Consider the following 20,044-nt stretch of genomic DNA (forward strand, 5'->3'; position numbering starts at 1 on the left):
TGTAATGCTTTATGTATTTTAAAGCTTTCCACTTCATTTAAATCTCTTGTTTCTTAGCTGTTTCCTTAGTGATTAAAAGTTCCAGTTGTTCCTTTCAATCTGTAACAGCTGCAAGAACTCTTCTTTCCAAACTAGCTCTCCTAAATTCCCTTGTTAGAGGTGGTATCTATATTTAGCTGGTGGGATTAAATTGCAAAGGCTTCAGGCTGGGCAAAGCACACTGATCTGCCTTTTTACTGCTAGACCTGTGTGCTGTGAGGAGCTAAGGCCTTAGTGTCCCCTTCCTTACCCAGGTTACTCACAAAATGGATTCCCAGCGGGAACTTGCAGAGGAACTGCGGCTTTACCAATCCACCCTTCTTCAGGATGGTCTAAAAGATCTCCTGGATGAGAAAAAATTCATCGATTGCACACTAAAAGCAGGTGACAAAAGTCTTCCTTGCCACAGATTGATTTTGTCAGCTTGTAGTCCTTACTTCCGTGAGTATTTTTTATCTGAAATTGATGAGGCAAAAAAAAAGGAGGTAGTACTAGATAATGTGGATCCCGCTGTACTGGATTTAATCATTAAGTACCTGTACTCTGCCAGTATTGATCTCAACGACGGAAATGTGCAAGATATTTTTGCATTGGCCAGCCGCTTTCAGATCCCCTCCATGTTCACTGTCTGCGTTTCTTATCTTCAGAAAAGACTTGCTCCTGGTAACTGTCTAGCTATCCTAAGATTAGGACTTCTTCTTGACTGCCCGAGACTCGCCATCTCTGCCCGTGAATTTGTGTCTGATCGCTTTCTACAGATTTGTAAGGAAGAGGACTTCATGCAACTGTCTCCACAGGAGCTGATCTCAGTCATTTCCAATGACAGCCTAAATGTAGAAAAGGAAGAAGCTGTATTTGAGGCAGTGATGAAATGGGTGCGAACAGACAAAGAAAACAGGGTTAAAAACCTTAGCGAAGTGTTTGATTGTATCCGTTTTCGCCTTATGACAGAAAAATATTTTAAAGATCACGTTGAGAAAGATGATATAATTAAAAGCAACCCAGAACTCCAGAAAAAAATCAAAGTTCTCAAAGATGCCTTTGCAGGCAAACTCCCAGAACCTAGCAAAAACACAGAGAAGGCTGGGGCTAGTGAGGTGAATGGTGACGTTGGTGATGAAGATTTACTTCCTGGTTACCTGAATGATATTCCCAGGCATGGAATGTTTGTCAAAGACCTCATCCTCTTGGTTAATGACACAGCTGCAGTAGCTTATGATCCCACGGAAAATGAATGCTACCTTACTGCACTGGCTGAGCAGATCCCCAGAAATCATTCCAGCATTGTTACCCAGCAAAATCAAGTGTACGTGGTAGGAGGCCTCTATGTGGATGAAGAAAATAAAGATCAACCTCTACAGTCGTACTTCTTCCAGGTAAGAAAGGATATTTTCATATATGTAGAGACATAAAGGAAGGGCTGTTAGTCACCATCTAGTTAGCTGACTTGTGAATTATTCAGGCTGCTTGTATTTTATTCTACTTGATGTGCTATTCCAGTCCCTTGAATTTTCATTACTTAGAGGGAGGGCTGACAAATATTTGAATCAGTTAACTGCTTGTTAATATTTAATAAACGTTTTGGTAAAGAATGAGGTTCTATTAATATTTAATAAACGTTTTGGAAAAGAATGAGTTTCTAATTAATGTATAAGTGATGGCTCACGATTTTCTTTATGCATTTTACCCAAAATGTCATGTTTATAGTTGATTGTGACTGTAACCCTTTAAAGTCCAGTATTTTAGTAAAAACGAAATTTAATCTTGTGTCCTCTTTCTGAAAAACAGGTTACTGTATTTCCCAAAATCAAAGTACTTTACACATTACAAAATGTTATAATTGATCAGATTTTCTACCTTCTTCCAAGTTTCCTTGAACTGATTTGAAGTTCCTGGAGGTAGCATTTCATCTCTTATTTATGGTTACTGCCTAAAATATACTTTTGTTGAAAATGAAAAGAACTTGTATACATATTTTACATGCTTTGGATTACCTTCTAGGAAACACTGTCTACACAAGTGTCACTCATTTGGATTAATTGTATTTAGAAATATTTATGATAAATGATCAAATTTATTTGGATCAGAGTTGTACTTAGACATATTGGCAACTTAATCTGTATTATGAAACCATAGAAGTTTCCAAGAAAACACATCCTCCTAAACTAACACTCTTTGTAGTTTGTTTGAAAGGAGTTCGTTTCATATTATCAACACATTATATTTACCAGTTTATGAAGGAATCAGTGGCTTAACCTTCATCTTTAATAATGTCAGTACCAGTACTTTGTAGCTTACAGATAGTTCAAAAGAGTTTGTTTAGGTCATGGCTACTTATGGCCTGGGGTTTATGGGCACTTGAGTTGGAAAGGCCAAAGATAAGCATGTGTAGAATGTCATACCACAGTCACTGAATGCTTTCAAAGTGTGTAACATACGGTGCATTTATAAAGCACACTCTTTTTTTTTTTTTTTTTTTTTTTGCCGTACGTGGGCCTCTCACTGTTGCGGCCTCTCACGTTGCGGAGCACAGGCTCCGGACGCGCAGGCTCAGCGACCACGGCTCACGGGCCCAGCCGCTCCGCGGCTTGTGGGATCTTGCCTGACCGGGGCATGAACCCGTGTCCCCTGAATCGGCAGGCGGACTTTCAACCACTGCACTACCAGGGAAGCCCTAAAGCACACTCTTTAACCAGCTTTTTCTAATCTTGAAAAATGTAATAATACATGTTAATCACGGTTCTTAATTTTCCAAGTTCCATTAAAGAATGTTAACTATGAAATATGATTACAGCTTCTATTTTATTTTTATAAGTATTTGAATGTGGGCCAGAAAATTTCCTAAGCCCTAATTTTAAATTCAGATAAATTTCAGGAAGGGTAAATTCAATTGAAAAGGCAATAATTTTATCTAGGAAGTAAAAATGACATCAAAATACAGACAGACAGACAGATACCTGGAAATCATAGACCCAAAGAATACTTAATAGCCTTATCTTTATTCTCTTCCATCCTGTTACTGCCCTTGCTTTTATTGACACAGCCTCTCATTTCTGAAACCTGCTTGATGTTGTTCCTTTTGGCTACAAAAGGTTATACAAAGTTGAAAGGGTCGACTCCCTGTCATTTCCCATGCCTTGCTCCTTCTAAAAGGCACAAATAGTGGGACAAGATGCCAGGATAAAAACACCTGACTGTAAAAGAGGGTTATGACTCACAAGAAAATATATGTATGAGAATCTCAGGCTTTGTATTTTCTGCTTGGTCACCTCTGTTTAAAATGTATTAAGTTAGGATTCATATGACCTTTGATTGTATACTAGAATTAGATAATGAGAATTTTTTTCCCTAGGTAAGAGCTGGTCTTTTCCATAGACTTAATAGTTTCATCAAATCTTTGAACACCACATCTTAAAGTAATCTAGGTCCAAACTCTAATTTTAAGGGTGAGAAAACTGAAGCCAGAGAGGTTAAATAGCTTGACAGCTCATCTGTAAAAAAGCCTGGCAGGCAGTCTACTGTCTCATCTGCTGTAGGAAGTGCCCTATCCGGGGTAGTATGGGAATGTAGACAGTATTGTGTAGTGTGGGCTGTAAACCCTCTGGTTTGGGATCATGATGGCTGCTGTTCCCATTTAAAAAGACAAACTATGAATTTGTATAGCTTGCATCAAGTATCACTTAAAAGCTCTGTGAGTTTGTGCAAATTATTTAAACTTTCTGTACCTCAGTTTCCTCATATGTAAAATGGAGAAAATAAAAGTCCCTATCCTGGAGGACTAGATGAGATTACCTGTGTCAAGCATTTAGTATGAAGCCTATCACAGAGTAAAAACTCCATAAATGCTCATTATTACTGGTACTATACTACATACCACTTTCTTGATAAATACTTTTTTTCAAGAAATGAAAACAGGGCTTCCCTGATGGCGCAGTGGTTGAGGGTCCGCCTGCCGATGCAGGGGACACGGGTTCGTGCCCCGGTCCGGGAAGATCCCACATGCCGCGGAGCGGCTGGGCCCGTGGGCCGCGGCCGCTGAGCCTGCGCGTCCGGAGCCTGTGCTCCGCAACGGGAGAGGCCGCAGCAGTGAGAGGCCCGCGTACCGCAGAAGAAAAAAAAAAAAAAGAAAACATTAGTGATCACAGTCTGGATGTTGAAATTTGTGACTGCAAACTAACAGTGTATGTGTGGGGATCAAACCGGTCATCTCTGCTAGTTTTAAATAGTACTTTGCTTTAACCAAGGTTACTAGACCAGATAGAGATAGGCTTCCATAAGGACCCCTCCCTATACCACAGACTTTAATATCTGCATCTATCCTTGGTATCCAATTATTCTGGGTTTTATTCCTTTTTCTTCGACTGCATAGAAGTAGCACTAGAGAGGACAACAAACCTGTGAATGCGCACCCTCAGAAAGCAGTTTTCTTGTGCTTTGGTGTCCTAAAATGCAAAGTGGAAAATCTTAAAATTACCAATAGTAAGTGCTAAAGCTGATGCCAGCCATATCAGAATCACCTATCTCAGAGCGTGGGCTCTTGGAGCGCTGTCTTAGGCTTGTAGAACCGGCAGTAGCAAAAACAAGCAAAGTACTTCCTAATATAAACGAGAGAGAGAGAGAGAGAAGGGTATTTTAAATGACTCCCCGAAAAAGGCTAGGAAGTTATAGGCTATAACACCTGCCTATATCCGAAGTAATAAAGTGAAGCATGGAGAACGTAAAAATGTTGAAGGAAAGAAAAAAGATAATGCCTAGTGCCCCAGCTGTCTGTGAAGTGAGCGACAAGTCCAGCTGTCCCGGGCGCCAGCTTGGGAGCATGTTAAATATAGCATGCGGGGTTCAGTCACATACTGTGACCCTCTTTTTCCCCAGTGTCCTAAAAGTATTATGAGTCCTTGTTCAAACCTGAACAAGGCAACATGGGAAGAAAATTTGACAAGAAATCTCACAGTTCTTAACTAGTCTCTGGTGACTATTTTATTTTCTCTTTCTTCAAGTTCTGCAGGTTTGAGTACTTTTAGCTATTTTGGTAGGCCAAGTAGCTTTTCTCATTTTTCTCGGTAATTCAAAGGTAAAATATGATCCTTTTGGGGTTGTAGTTTTACTTTTGAGAACTTTGACTATCTCAATGAATTCTAAACAACAAAGTATAGCATATTTTTTGGTACACCTGTAACAAGCTCCACAATTCCTTATATATTGTTTCTTTCAGCTTGATAATGTAGCATCTGAGTGGGTTGGACTTCCACCTCTGCCTTCAGCCAGGTGTCTCTTCGGTCTGGGAGAAGTAGATGACAAAATCTATGTAGTTGCAGGCAAAGACCTTCAAACAGAGGCTTCGCTGGATTCAGTATTGTGCTATGATCCTGTGTAAGTTGGCATGACATTCTCGTTTCCTAAGCATTCAGGTATATGAGTGCCTATATCAAAGTCATAATTTTAGAACCTGAAGTTCACTAAAAGCATATAAATTCTATCTTCTGATTTTAGGGCGGCCAAATGGAATGAAGTTAAAAAACTTCCTATCAAAGTCTATGGCCATAGTGTGATTTCACATAAGGGGATGATATATTGTCTCGGAGGAAAGACTGATGACAAGTAAGTACCCTGACTTCTCCTTATGGTTTATATCCAAGTGATTTTTTTATTACAAGGGTTCCTTCCTGTTTTCACTTGAATCTACATGCTGAAATAGGACTTGGTTCTCACCCATAACATTTTGAAAGTAAAATTTCAAAATAAAATTTTGAAAAGTTATTGGAGGATATTTAAAATGATTGATGAAGGAAAACTGTATACAGTTTTAAAGTTGCTAAAGTCAATTTCTGTATGCCCAGCATATTGCTAAGAACAAACATAATATCTCCATCATAAGCATTCTTACAGTGGAAAAGCAGCATTTAGGAACATAATCAAGCCTTTTATTTGGCTAATTTATAATTATATTTTACTACATTAAAACCAGTGGGCTTTTTATTCATTTAGCCATAAGTAGATAAAAATTAAGTGTATCTCTTTAATATAATATTTTAAATATAACTATTAAAACAATAGTGCTTAAAAATCATGGATTTGTACTTTACATTCATCAGAGAGAATTTAGATAGTTGAGTTTGAAACTGGTGACTGGGGACTGAAAAGGGGGCAGTTCTTTCCTCAGCAATGTTTCACTTATTTACTCCTGGACAGGTGATATTCAAAATATTTAACAACTGGTCACAAACAGGCACTGATCAAACAGAATAGATATACCTGATATACCCAGTAGCACCCAGTCTCTTATGAGAAAAAGAGGATGAAGTTTCATATAACTTGCTTTCTAGGTACTTCTCAAGGGATAGGTAATTAGGGAAGAGATCTTATACCCCCAAGGGAGAAGTGAGTTTAGAGTGCTCCAGAAGTCAGTCAGTTAAGCCAGTAGCCTGTCTGGTAAAATGAAGATTTTTAGCTTCAATAGTGAGAACAAATTTCCTGCCCCTGAAAACTCTGCCTAATTTGGTTTGTATCATTTACCCAGTTTGTTCAAGAGATGCCCAATCCTGGAAAGGGAGTCAGAATTAAGAATTTAAGGGCAAAGCAGGAAAGGAGAGTAAAATATGGAAATGTGCTAGAATTAAAGAACTGTATGTTGTGCAGTTAATAGTTAATGACTATTACTCAATTAAAATGACATATATTACAGAAAATATGATTTTTAAAAGCAAAGGGTTTTTATACAGTCTGTCCATATTCAAAGGTAATATATTCTGAAATTTTGATGTCCTCCTTGATGCCAGATATTCCCATCAAATAAACATTTAAAGGAAGGCCATATTATAAACACACTCAGAGCAAAATCTTGTTTGGAACATTTTTCCTGAGTAATAGAATGGAAAATCTGTATTAAGCAGTGTTATGACTGGAAACATAGTGACTCTGCCAAATGATTTAAATTGTTTCCTTCAAGTAGTATTAGTAACTAGGAAATTGATGTGTCAGTAAGAAGCATGCAGGTCTTGTCAGTAAGAATACATTAATCTTGGAAAATATGATTAACCAAAACAACATTGCGGGCTTCCCTGGTGGCGCAGTGCTTAAGAGTCCACCTGCCAATGCAGGGGACACGGGTTCGAGCCCTGGTCCGGGAAGATCCCACATGCTGCAGAGCAACTAGGCCCGTGCGCCACAACTACTGGGCCCACGTGCCACAGCTACTGAAGCCCACGTGCCTGGAGCCCGTGCTCCGAAACAAGAGAAGCCACCACGTGAGAAGCCCGTGTACAGCAACGAAGAGTAACTCCTGCTCGCTGCAACTAAAGAAAGCCCGCGCAGCAACGAAAACCCAACGCAGCCATAAATAAATAAATAAAGTTCCCTTTAAAACAAAACAAAACAAACCCCCAGAACATTGCTTGACAAATGACAAAGTCAAGAACTTTGAAAAGAGTCATTACCTAAAATAAGCACTGAATTATACTAGTTATCGCCACTGCATTTGAAGAACATGATTTTGGATCGTGTTCTTATGGAGGAGTTTTAAGATAATACTCATAGTCATATATTAGAGGAAATGCTTCTACTCCAGATATCTGGTCTTTTATAAAACTAAAAAAAATTGTCCTCACAAAAAGTTGAGATTTTGTTTGGTTGCTTTTTGGCTTTACCAAATATATCCAGTTAATTCTTATTTGGAATTCGAACTCCCATCAGTAAATTATGGAATCATAACAACATACTAAGAAGGATAATTCAGGTAAGTCCAGGTTTTTCTGGTACCATTTAGCATATAAAATTGTTTTCATTACTCATCAGCTCAGATGACTAGTTGTCTAATCTTTACTCCCAGATTTCTTAAAATGCATTGGTATATTAGTGGTAGACTAAAATAAAATGAGCCATCATATTGCAGTTACATTTAAAATAGGTACATTCACACCTAGTTATTTAAGTTAACTGATTCATTCTCAGGATATTCAGATAATGAAATGAATAAACGTTTTTGTTACTGAGGCACAATAAAGGGTTTATGAATTTTTGTTAACTCTATTGTGTATTGAATTTAGTAGCAGATAGGATTAAAATTACTCTGCCTGGGTCTCTAGGCAATTGCCAAAAGTAAAGGACCCTACCTTCCAGTAGTATAATTAAGATTTAAAATAGCTTTAGTCCTCATATTTGGAATTGTCCTTTGCTTGGTGATATATGTTCAGATTAAGAATTTTCCTGATCCTCACTATACTACATATTTCAAACGAGAAGCAAAGGTGATTAGTGAAGTTGCTTCTTTCAAAAAAGAAAGCTTCTAAAAGGACCATTTTGTTTTATTTTATGTTTACAGAAAGTGTACAAACAGGATGTTTACCTACAACCCCAAAAGAGGAGACTGGAAAGATCTGGCTCCAATGAAAACCCCTCGTTCCATGTTTGGAGTGGCAGTCCATAAAGGGAAAATTGTGATTGCTGGAGGCGTCACTGAAGATGGTCTTTCAGCTTCAGTTGAAGCTTTTGACCTCACCACCAATAAGTAAGCTGCCATCTCTTACTACAGAATATGAATCACTATATGTTTTAATTTCTAACTTTGGATAAAAATTAAGCTTTCCAATTAGGACATGGGGAGAAGAGGCAAGGGAGGCAAGGATTGAAGAGGAAGTGTCTTCATCTGTGTTTCTTTTGGTGTTATGGGTGTGAAATGCCTAACATTTTGATGCATTATGTGTGTTTGTAATTTGGAATACATGACCCTCAAGTAAATGTTGGAGTGATCAATCTATCCTTACTTGTTATTAACTTTGTGAATTTAGTCATGCAAAGGTAATACTTCTGAATAATTATATACACATAAATGGATATATATCTCTCTGTAAGGTTATTCGATTTGAAATATGTAGTTTCTTTAAGGACAAAAAGACCTCCACTTAGTTTGTGATATTTGTAATGCTTCAGATGTTTGATTCTTTTGTGTTCTTTATAATTTTCTTTTCACTTTTAAGCTTGTATTGGCTTAAAGTTAATGTAAAAGATATTTGACAGATATTCTTTACATAGAATTAGTCCTTTTCAAGTTTTTGAGCTCACACATCTAGATGAGTATATAGTTTTTGTTTTGTTTTGTTTTTTGTTTTTTCCCAGACGCGCAGGCTCAGCGGCCATGGCTCACAGGACCAGCCGCTCCGTGGCATGTGGGATCTTCCCCGACCGGGGCACGAACCCGTGTCCCCTGCATTGGCAGGCGGACTCTCAACCACTGCGCCACCAGGGAAGCCCGAGTATATAGTTTTTATGCTCCTCATTTAGCAATGAGGAAAAAATTACAGCATTATTATTACTTTTTTAAGGAACCATGTACGCCTGATTACAAAACAGACTTTAGTTAATCTGAAAATTACAAGGAAGTTTTATGGAATTAGATTTTTATGATCGTTAAAAATCATGTTTTTTTGAAGACTATATAATATGGGTAAAAACTCAAGTTATAAGAAGTTAAAGAAGCAGCACGCAAAACTGCAAATACTCTATGTTCTTAGTTTTGTTCATATGCATAGATGGATGTTTAAATTTATATGCATTTTTTAAAATGACAAAATTATAGCAAAATATTGCTTATGTCTGAAGGACATGATCATGGGTGATATTTGTTTTCTTCTGTACCTTTCTGTTTCTCCAGATTTTGTATAATGTACATATATTTTTATAATTAGAGAAACAGATATGTTTAGAGAAAAACTATGAGGTCCACCTTCTTTTTTTTTTTGTGGTACGCGGGCCTCTCACTGCCGTGGCCTCTCCCGTTGCGGAGCACAGGCTCCAGACACACAGGCTCAGCAGCCATGGCTCACGGGCCCAGCCGCTCCGCGGCATGTGGGATCCTCCCGGACCGGGGCATGAACCCGTGTCCCCTGCATCGGCAGGTGGACTCTCAACCACTGCGCCACCAGGGAAGCCCTGAGGTCCACCTTTATGCCAGAGTAATGGAAGAGAGCTACCAATATGACTAACTCATTCTAGACTCTTGATACTTCCAATTAATTTGATTTTATCTTTAGTGATGCTATTTCATATAGCTATTAACATTAAAAGTTTCCTTAAATCCTTTACTTAAAAGGATGAAGTATAAACTATTAAAAAGAAAATTTCCAACCCTGGTTTGTAAACTATTCTTATCACATGCTTTATTTAAAAAGGGTTTGGAGGGCTTCCCTGGTGGCACAGTGGTTGAGAGTCCGCCTGCCGATGCAGGGGACACGGGTTCGTGCCCCGGTCTGGGAAGATCCCACATGCCGCGGAGCGGCTGGGCCCGTGAGCCATGGCCGCTGAGCCTGCGCGTCCGGAGCCTGTGCTCCGCAACGGGAGAGGCCACAACAGTGAGAGGACCGCGTAACGGAAAAAAAAAAAAAAAGGGTTTGGAGATTTCTTGAGACACTATGGAGATCAGAGTTTTTAAAAATTTGTATTAGCATTCAAATGAAATCCAACACAGTAGGGCCTACGAGCCCTAGAACTTCCCCCCAAAATTCCACTATTTTTTTTTTTTTGGCCACGCTGCACAGCATGTGGGATCTTAGTTTTCCAACCAGGGATTGAACCCGTGCCCCCTGCAGGGGGAGCACAGAGTCTTAACCACTGGACCGCCAGGGAAGTCCCTCAAAGCTCCACTATTTATGGCATACAGTTTGATAACCACTGCTGAAGGTGCTAACTAATGAAGGTGAAGTATTCTTGGATTGACATTGAGGGCTTTAAAATCTAATTTGGTTACATCTTTCAAATAAAGGAATATTTAGATATTTTCCAGTAGCAAATTTAATCTTCTAATTTTGGATGTTTATGCTACTTGAAGTTTTTAATTATAATTTCCTATAATTGTTCAGTAAATACATTTGGCATTTTTAAAAGTTTTACATTAACTGTATCTTCAATAATTCCTAGGTGGGAAGTAATGACTGAATTTCCCCAAGAAAGAAGTTCCATCGGTTTGGTCAGCCTGGCTGGATCCCTGTATGCCATTGGTGGTTTTGCCATGATTCAGCTGGAGTCTAAAGAATTTGCACCCACTGAAGTCAATGACATATGGAAGTAAGTTTTCTTCACTCCAATTTTCTGAACCAAATATTAAATCAAATAAGATAAAACAATTTTGAATAGGAAGCCAGACTTTCCCAAAATGCGCAGGCTCAGCGGCCATGGCTCACAGGCCCAGCCGCTCCGCGGCACGTGGGATCTTCCCGAACCAGGGCACGAACCCATGTCCCCTGCATCGGCAGGCGGACTCTCAACCACTGCGCCACCAGGGAAGCCCTGTATCCTACTTCTTGAGAGTAAACTAAACACTCTTTGAACCTGCTGAACTTTTACACATTGCCACTTACTTAATCAAGTACTGCTTCTAGTTAGCTGTGAGCTTGGGAAAGAACTTATCGGGGCCTATTTCTTAATCAGAAATTAAGAGTTGGACAACTGATCCTTTAAGCTCCCTTCCAGCTTTAAAAGTGTAATGAACGCTCTAGGCATCCAGTAGAGCAAAGGCTTCCAAACCACTTACCTTTCTCCCAGAGAGTACTTTATTTCCTAAGAAGACAGAGTCTGGAATAAACACTTAAACTCTTGAGTTTTCCATGATTCATTAACTCTATTTTGAATCTAATTTAAATATTTTTCCAATTTTCTGAGGATTCAGTTATAAAAGCTTTTTAGAAAAGTGAAAAGTAGCAATCCACTTGACCTCCAAGATAGGTGCTGGGTAGGTCTCCCAAGTATAACACTTGAAGTTGTTACTCAATTGGGACCAGTGTATCCAGAAGTCTTGGGAGCAGAAGTGCAACTTGTGTCACGGAAGAAAGTCACATAGTAACATAGCTGGGGCAGGGCATACAGTGTGCAGACGTCTGGTCACTATCAGGTCACCACATGTGCTGTCTTCAGCCCAGGCACCATGCTTGCTGATCTAAGTTTACAGGAGGTAGATCTCAGTTGCCTGAGGTGAGCATGAGTTCATGCTGTATACTCATCCAGAAACTGCCAGACTTATGCTTTACCTGTCAGTTTAAAGGCCAGCCCCACTCCCAAGTCTGGATGCCCTTACCTGGCCTGTCACCAGATTGTCCAGAACCTTGGTACTCGAAGTATGGTCTGTGGACCAGCTGTGTTGGCATCTCCTGCGAGCTTCTTAGAAATGCGGAATCCCATACCCCAACCCAGACCTACTCAATCCGAATCTTAATTTTAACAAGATTAGTGGGTGATTTGCTTACACATTTAAGTTTATAAGTACAGCTTTGGAAGAGTGATCAGTGAAGGCATAACACTGAGCCTGAGAGTGAAAAGTAGGTAACATTTGTTCTATACCTGAACCAGTACATGCCTTATTCCCAGCTGGTAAACTGGAAGGCTGAAAGGCTGGCAGCTTAATCAAACAATTATTTTGTGCATCAGACATCATTTCCTTATGTTGTAACAGTAACTAACTGTGTAGGGGGCAAGAAAAAGTGGCTATAAAAGGAAGTTAACTGGGACTTGCCTAGTGGCACAGTGGATAAGAATCCGCCTGCCAGTGCAGGGGACACGGGTTCGATCCCTGGTCCGGGAAGATCCCACATGCCATGGGGCAACTAAGCCCGTGCGCCACAACTACTGAGCCTGTGCTCTAGAGCCCGCGAGCCACAACTACTGAAGCCCATGCACCTAGAGCCTGTGCTCCGCAACAAGAGAAGCCACCGCAATGAGAAGCCCATGCACCGCAGCGAAGAGTAGCCCCTGCTCGCCAAAACTAGAGAAAGCCTGCGCACAGCAACAAAGACCTGATGCAGCCAAAAATAAATAAATAAATTAAATAAATTTATTTAAAAAATAAAGGACGTTAACTATTACCTTTCTTCCTCCAAAAAAGAGGGAAGAAGATAAAGAAACTGGAAATTTCCAGGGAAAGAGGTTAGACCTAGCAAGAGGATGAGATGGGAAAAGACTGGAAAGCAGCAGAAAAAAATATGAAATAATGGAGGGCTGGGAAGGTTAGGGTTTTTGGAAAATGGGGATAGGTACCAAGAGTGAACGGGCAGTGATTCTTAACCCTGGCTGCTTTTATTTATTTATTTTTTGGCCACACTGCACGGCACGTGGAATCTTACTTCCCTGACCAGGGATTGAATCCACGCCCCCTGCATTGGGAGCATGGTGTCTTAACCACTGGACCACCAGGGAAGTCCCCTGCTGCTTTTAAAATATACCAGTGCCTGGGCCTTCATGCAGACCAATTAAATCAGTTTCTGCAGGCAGGGCCTGGGCATCACTAGTTCTTAAAACCTTCCAGGTGATTCTAATATGCAGCAAGCCTTGAGAAACACTGATGTTAAGGAATGGTGCTATCAGCTGAACACCACATGAGCCACTCTGGATCCTAATGGTGCTCAAAAGCCAAGTTGCGGGCTTCCCTGATAGTGCAGTGGTTGAGAGTCCACCTGCCAATGCAGGGGACACGGGTTCGTGCCCCGGTCTGGGGGCATCTCACATGCCGCGGAGCGGCTGGGCCTGTGAGCCATGGCCGCTGAGCCTGCACGTCCGGAGCCTGTGCTCCGCCGCAATGGGAGAGGCCACAACAGTGAGAGGCCCGCGTACCGCAAAAAAAAAAAAAAAAAAAGCCAAGTTGCTTCAACAGAATACTGCAGACAGAAAAGGAAAGTACAGCATCTCCTGGTAATTTTAGCAGGAGGGATTCTGATTATGGTTTATTTTTGTGATTAAGGCAGTGCTTCTCAAAACTGCTTGCTCATTGGAATCACCTCGGGAACTTCAAAAAGCACTGATGCTGCCTCTGTTCCCCTCTATAGATTGTGACTTAATTGACCTGGGATTTAGTTTGGGCTTTGGAACTTCCAAAAGATCCCCAGATGATTCTAATGTGCAAACAAACTTCGGAACCACTGGATTTGGGAAAGGCAAGAGGAGGGGGCATTCATCATTATCTGCTTGGCTGTAAAATTTTAAATTTAGGTACTGGTATTTTCCATTTAGATAATAAAATCTGGGGCAATAATTCTCAAACCTTGCTGCATATTAGAATCACTTTGGGAACTTTAAAAAAGCCAATCTCTAGGGGTGGGATCCAGGCATCAACATTTTAAACGTCTCCAGGTAGTTCCAATTTGCGAGTCAAGTTTGAGAACGAATGATCTGCAGTGGTTCCCAAGGCAGCATCAGCACCACCTGAGTACTTGGTAGATGTGCAAATCTTTAGTCCTCACCCCGCAGATCTACTGAACCTCTGGGGGTAGGGGCCAGCAAACTGTGTTCTAACAAGCCCTCCAGGTGACTTTGATATGCGATAAGTTGAAAGCCACTGACCTACAGAGAAGTAGCTACCCACTTGCCCTCAACTTCCTACTAGTGAATTCACACATGCAGAGATGAAAATAACAGTGTACTACATTCTAAATCTATAGACCCTCTTACTGTGATGTAAAAAATAATTTCCATTTCTCATATTTTTTCTTGAAATCATTCCATTATGTAGGACTGACCAAGCTGAAAGTAAAAAATATAACTGCCAGGAAGCAAATGCTTTTAGGCCTCATTTAACCTCAACCTCCTATTGCTTAAATGTGGTCACTTTTTCATTAGATCATTTAAAACTGTTCTTTATCTTTTAATTTGTTGCTCCAAATTTTATATAGATAATCAAGGTTCTTTTCCTGATTAGTGGTAAAATATTTTTTGTCTACTTTTCCCTACATAAAAATCACTCAGTGCACAGTACAGCTGTACAGCTGTTAAATTTGGACCATTGATGTAAGTCAGATAGGTATCAGCTAATTTTAAAATTATTTTAAATCTCACTCACTCCTTGTAGAATGATTTGGGAGTATTTCCTATGTGCCAAGTATTGATAGCTTCTGGAGGAGGGAAGATAGCAATGTGAATAAGATATATGTACTTTTGAGCTTGTTGAGGACATAAATATAGGGGAAAAAATTAAAATAGAAGGATAATTGTTATAATGGATACCATACAAAGGACACTGTGAGAAATGAAGAGAAAACAACAAACTGCTTGAGGAAGGTGAGAAAGGCTTCAGAAAGAAAGCAGTGTTTAGGAGTTTCTCATGCAGAGATGGCATTCCAGGCATCAGGCAGAGGAAAAGCACACAGGTCTCAAAGGAACCCAAGTTGTCTGTATCTTTATAACCCTGAATATTCAGAGGGGACAACCAGTTCTTACCTAATGTCAAGTGCAAGAGTAGTACTCACACAGGACAATAAAGGGGAAAGAGAATGGCTTCTTGCAGAGTGACCACTAGTGTCATGTACCATGCTAAGCACTAGTGTATGGGAACAGCTGAAATCATAATCAAAGTGACTAACAGTCCCTGCTCTTCCCAGTTCTTACTCTTTGGTGACCTTGACTCATGGGGACCAGCCATCTTTAGCAGTCCAAAGGCGAAAGATTAATTGCCTGTCTGTTACCCGTCATCTCTGGACGGTCTCTGATTCCCGCAGAAGGCTTAACTGCCTAAGCATCCAGATTAAATACCATGCCAGTAATATGGGCATATGCTCAGAGAATGCGTACTTTTGGAGGAATTCAAGTGTTTGTTAGTCTACAAGTCAGGTGCATCCTCCTCTGGGTAAGAGCCAGTAGGGTTTTCTCGGAGAACAACATTTGTATATTCAACACAGGGAAATCTATAGAACTATCTACTTAAAAACAACTTACTGATTGCTTTCTTTTTCTCCATCAGGTATGAAGATGATAAAAAAGAATGGGCTGGAATGTTGAAAGAAATACGTTATGCTTCAGGAGCTAGTTGTCTAGCAACACGGTTAAATCTCTTCAAACTGTCTAAGCTATAAACAAGAAGGTGAAAAACCATAATAGATAGGGAGGTGGTCTGTTTGGATAATAGGGCTTTAATTTATTGTTTTTAAAAAGGCTATACAGAGATTCATGTAGAAATTATTCACTATGTTATTGTCCAAGAGATTAGCAATGGGAATCAAAACCTCAAAGTTATTGAATCTTCAATGTAATGATCATAGCTTAAAACCATTGTCTAAGAAATTAAATCTTAAATTGAACAGAGTATTCCTTTTGTTAATCTGTCTCAATCAACTGTAAAGAAGCTTCCTAAATCTGAGTTTACTAATCCTTTCATTTGCATTGTTGAGGTAACTTTACACTTGTTTTCTATTACAAATGAAATTGGAGAATGAAATATGTACATCTGCATTTTCTAAAAATGTTTAAAATAGCAAAAACCTTTCCTCATGCTTCAAGATATAACAAGAATCCTATGCATTATATAAAAGATTATATGCTGTAAGAAAACTTTGGAAATGCTATTTAAGGAGTATAATAAATGGGTCTCATTTAAATTTTTAAAAATTTAAAAATAATAAAATAATATAGTTCCTGCCACATAGTATGCACTCAAAGAATGAACTGTAAACTAAAGTTTCTTAAAAGCTACATGTCTTTTATATTAAGAATTTTAAACAATTTCCCAACTAGATAGTAGAGAAAGTAGTCCATTGTAAAATGTCTGTTTATTTTAATAGGTATTAATTGACCTAGAAATCAATTCTACATTATTTTTTAATTGAATCAAGCCACTTAATTAAAGTAAGTCCAAATATGACGCACCATGATAACTAATTTTCAGTAAAAACTATGATGATGATTTGCCTTCTCCAAATAACCGTTCTCTCAGGTAGTCCATTCGAGCATTCTTTGTTGACAGTGCCATAGAGTTCCATTCAAAATGAGGGATCTGTAAAATAAGTAATGTAGTCTGAATGAAAGCTCAAAAGCAGCAACAAAAAACATCAGGGAAGACCTCTAAGAATACTGAGAAGAGCTATAGGAACGCTAAGACATTAGTTTACATAAGCATAGCCTTTGAACCCTATTTGGAAGGTTGCCTTCTTCTTGACAACACCTGGAAGACCCTTTTCTGCTTCGCAGCTCCTTTCATCCTCCTGTTCCTACAATACCAACAATGGACATTTTTTCCCATGTGCCTTTCTTATATTTATACACTAGCCTTTTTCTCTTATAACTCCATCCATCTCCATAGTGTCTCTCTTTATTGTAAGATGAATATAAAAATCAAGAGATCTTCTAGAGACAATTTTAAAAATTATTTTTATTTACTATTCTTAAAAAAAAAACAGAGGGTGTTCTATTTCAGAGAGATTTTAATATAGCTTTTTTTTAATATTAAAAAAAAAAGGTAATTCTACAACTTTCACCTTAAAAGGGGACACATGTAAAGCCAGTGTCTCTGGGTTTTTTAAAGGCTGAATTACATAAGTATTTCATACCTGAATTACATGATACCCCAAAATTTCCAAGTGTCGTTTTTTCATAGCAGATTTTCCTTTTAAATGAGGGATGTTTCTACAAAATGCTCTCGAATCCAAAAATTCCAAAGCAATCCTACGTAAGATGAAAATAAATATTTACTTCTGAAATTGAGAAACTGAAAAATTATAAGCCTTTCAGGAACAAGGGTGCATCTTTATAATCTAAAAACCGCCAAATGAATAAATGAGTATACTAAGTTAATTTTCTACTTAAATTAGTAATTAATGACAAGTAATCCGATTCATTAGAATTAAACCAAATTATAGTAAGTATCTGCATGCTTTCATCTATATGTTTCTTTGTCCAATAAATATTTATTATGCACCTACCATATGTAAGGCACTGTGAGGGATACAAAAATAAAAGGACACACTTTATAGTCTAACAAAGAACATATGATACATAGTATGTAACTGTAATGCAGTGTAGGAAGCAGCTATGTGCTATCCGAAAAGTAGAGAGGCATGGGAGGTCCAAAGAAGAAGACACTATTTATTTCCACTGAGGACAACTTGAAGGTTAGTGCTTTAGATATTGCTAGGCTTTGGACAATGAAGGATGGAGATTAAAGCAGAAAGCACAAGAAAAGCAAAGGTATGTGGGTAGCATGCATGAGATACATGAGGAGCAGATTCTACTATAAATAATCCTTGATAGCTGCGTTCATTAAATCGTGCCAAATTTAACATTTAGATAACAAAATCTGAAACTAAGAAAGGTACTTTTCAGCTCCTGGTGGCAGTCTTGATCCAGCTATTTGAGTATTTAATTCCGAGTGTATTTTTGGTAGTTTTCCCAAAGTTGTATTATGGCTTCCATACGGAATAGGTTTTTTCCTTTTATCCAAGATACACTCAAAATCTATAAGAAAGTACAGGAACCAACAATATGAATTAGGTAAATTCTTATAGGTAAAATTTTAAGATATATTTTAAATATTTATACATGTATATAAAGACACACACACACAAACATGAAGAATGAGGTACCTACCTAATTATCCAACTTATTTCATTTATTTATTTATTTATTTTGGCCACACGCAGCATGCAGGATCTTAGTTCCCCGACCAGGGATTGAACCCGTGCCCCCTGCAGTGGAAGCTTGGAGTCTTAACCAATGGACCGCCAGGGAAGTCCCTATCCAGCTTATTTTATATATATGATCTAGTCCAAGATCACCTCTCTTTGAAAATCAATGAATAAAAATCAACCAGCAAGTATTACTAAACTATTATTTAGCATGGGGGCTATATTTAGCACTGCACTAAGCCAAATCACATTACAGTTTTATTTTAATCCCCTTAAATCTCTTGGTCACAACTGGAGGAAGCTAAACCAACTCATCTGAAAATTAGTAAAGACAAAGATTGAAGCATGTATCCTGTCTTTCCTGTATGAACTGTACATAGGGTAACTAAACAGTTGACAGAGGAAAGTTCTTTTTAGACAAATTCCAACTAATAAATGCAGAATGACAGATGTAGAATATCACTACTTTTCCACCCTTGATGAATAATGCATTTAGACAATAATTTTAATAGCTGCTAAAATCAGTAGGTGAAAAGCTGATGGGAAAGCTTCCTAACGGATAAGCTGACAACATATAAACACACTGATGAATCTTCATATAATAAAAAGGGGACGACCAGAATTGTATGTCTTCTGATAAAATGCAGTAAGAAGCACATACGACCTATGAAAAAGCTGGCCAAAAAAATGACCACTGCCACTCCTAAGCTAACCTGAATCTAATCAAGCCTCTATATCTAACTACTGGTTTACAGAAAAAATAGGGGATGCAGGAGCATGTTGAATGACACCACAGGGTTTCAACTGGAAAAGTCCAACAAACAGTAAAATAAAACATACAAAAGATAATTGAGACACTTGAACGTTGACAAGCTATATAATATTAAGAAATTATTATGAATAGTTGTAGAGGTGAAAATGATGGCACTGTGGTTATATATCCTTTTAGATATACATTCTAAAATGATATATTATCTGTGATTTGCTTGAAAAAGATCAGGTGGGACTCTGATTAGTGAGTATTAATAATTTTTAATGCTGGATGAGGGTTCATTATACTATTCTATTCTTGAATATGTATGAAATTTTTACATAATAAAAACAATCATAAAAATGTATTTAAACCAAGAAAATGAAAAAAGAAACAATGAATGAAAAGGAAGAAAAAGTAGGTTTAATTACCTATTCTTTATATATAAGGGAAACTAGGGCACCGAAACATCTTCAAGTTAATTATCAAACATGAAATATACTTTTCTCATAAAGAAAATGAATTCTGGAGCTAGAATGCCTAGGTCATCCTGGCTTTGCCATCTGCCAGCTACATAACCTTGGGCAAACAACAATGTCTCTGGGCCTCAGTTTCCTTATCTATAAAATAGAATAATTTGCAAAACTTATAGGGATATAATAAGTTTATATATATAAAACACATCATAATATCTAACACATAATTAATATGTAACATAATAATATGTAAGTGTATCAATTACTGTTGTTGTCATATGAAATTACAGCATTGTTTGAAAGATGCACATACCAGCAAAAAACCTTAATAAATCACAGCATAGTCATTCAATGAAATATTATGCAGTCACTAAAAATAATGTATAATTATATTTGTTGGCATAGAAAAATAT

At 38.3% G+C, this 20,044-nt stretch overlaps 2 protein-coding genes across 6 annotated transcripts in view; one reads left to right on the plus strand and one right to left on the minus strand.

The window, feature by feature from the left end:
• The first annotated feature begins 223 nt into the window (after window positions 1–223).
• On the plus strand, window positions 224–16,092 carry KLHL41 (kelch like family member 41). Its single transcript, XM_049712269.1, has 6 exons — window positions 224–1,415; window positions 5,252–5,409; window positions 5,530–5,637; window positions 8,357–8,542; window positions 10,948–11,094; window positions 15,749–16,092. Exons 1-6 carry the CDS (start codon window positions 306–308, stop codon window positions 15,858–15,860), a joined length of 1,821 nt encoding a protein of 606 aa, XP_049568226.1. The 5' UTR covers window positions 224–305; the 3' UTR covers window positions 15,861–16,092.
• A 442-nt stretch (window positions 16,093–16,534) lies between these two features.
• The window catches only part of FASTKD1 (FAST kinase domains 1), a 33,796-nt gene continuing 30,286 nt past the window's right edge, over window positions 16,535–20,044 (minus strand). For all 5 annotated transcript variants that reach the window (XM_033423516.2, XM_033423520.2, XM_033423518.2 and 2 more), the window contains 3 exons: window positions 18,096–18,234; window positions 17,331–17,445; window positions 16,535–16,777 (listed from right to left, as the gene is read on the minus strand). In XM_033423516.2, the coding sequence (XP_033279407.1) occupies window positions 16,676–16,777; window positions 17,331–17,445; window positions 18,096–18,234 (356 nt within the window). In that variant the 3' untranslated portion in view covers window positions 16,535–16,675. The remainder of the gene's footprint in view (window positions 16,778–17,330; window positions 17,446–18,095; window positions 18,235–20,044) is intronic.

The sequence above is a fragment of the Orcinus orca genome, chromosome 7, assembly GCF_937001465.1.
Source record: "Orcinus orca chromosome 7, mOrcOrc1.1, whole genome shotgun sequence".
In the NCBI taxonomy this organism is placed as follows: Eukaryota; Metazoa; Chordata; class Mammalia; order Artiodactyla; family Delphinidae; genus Orcinus; species Orcinus orca.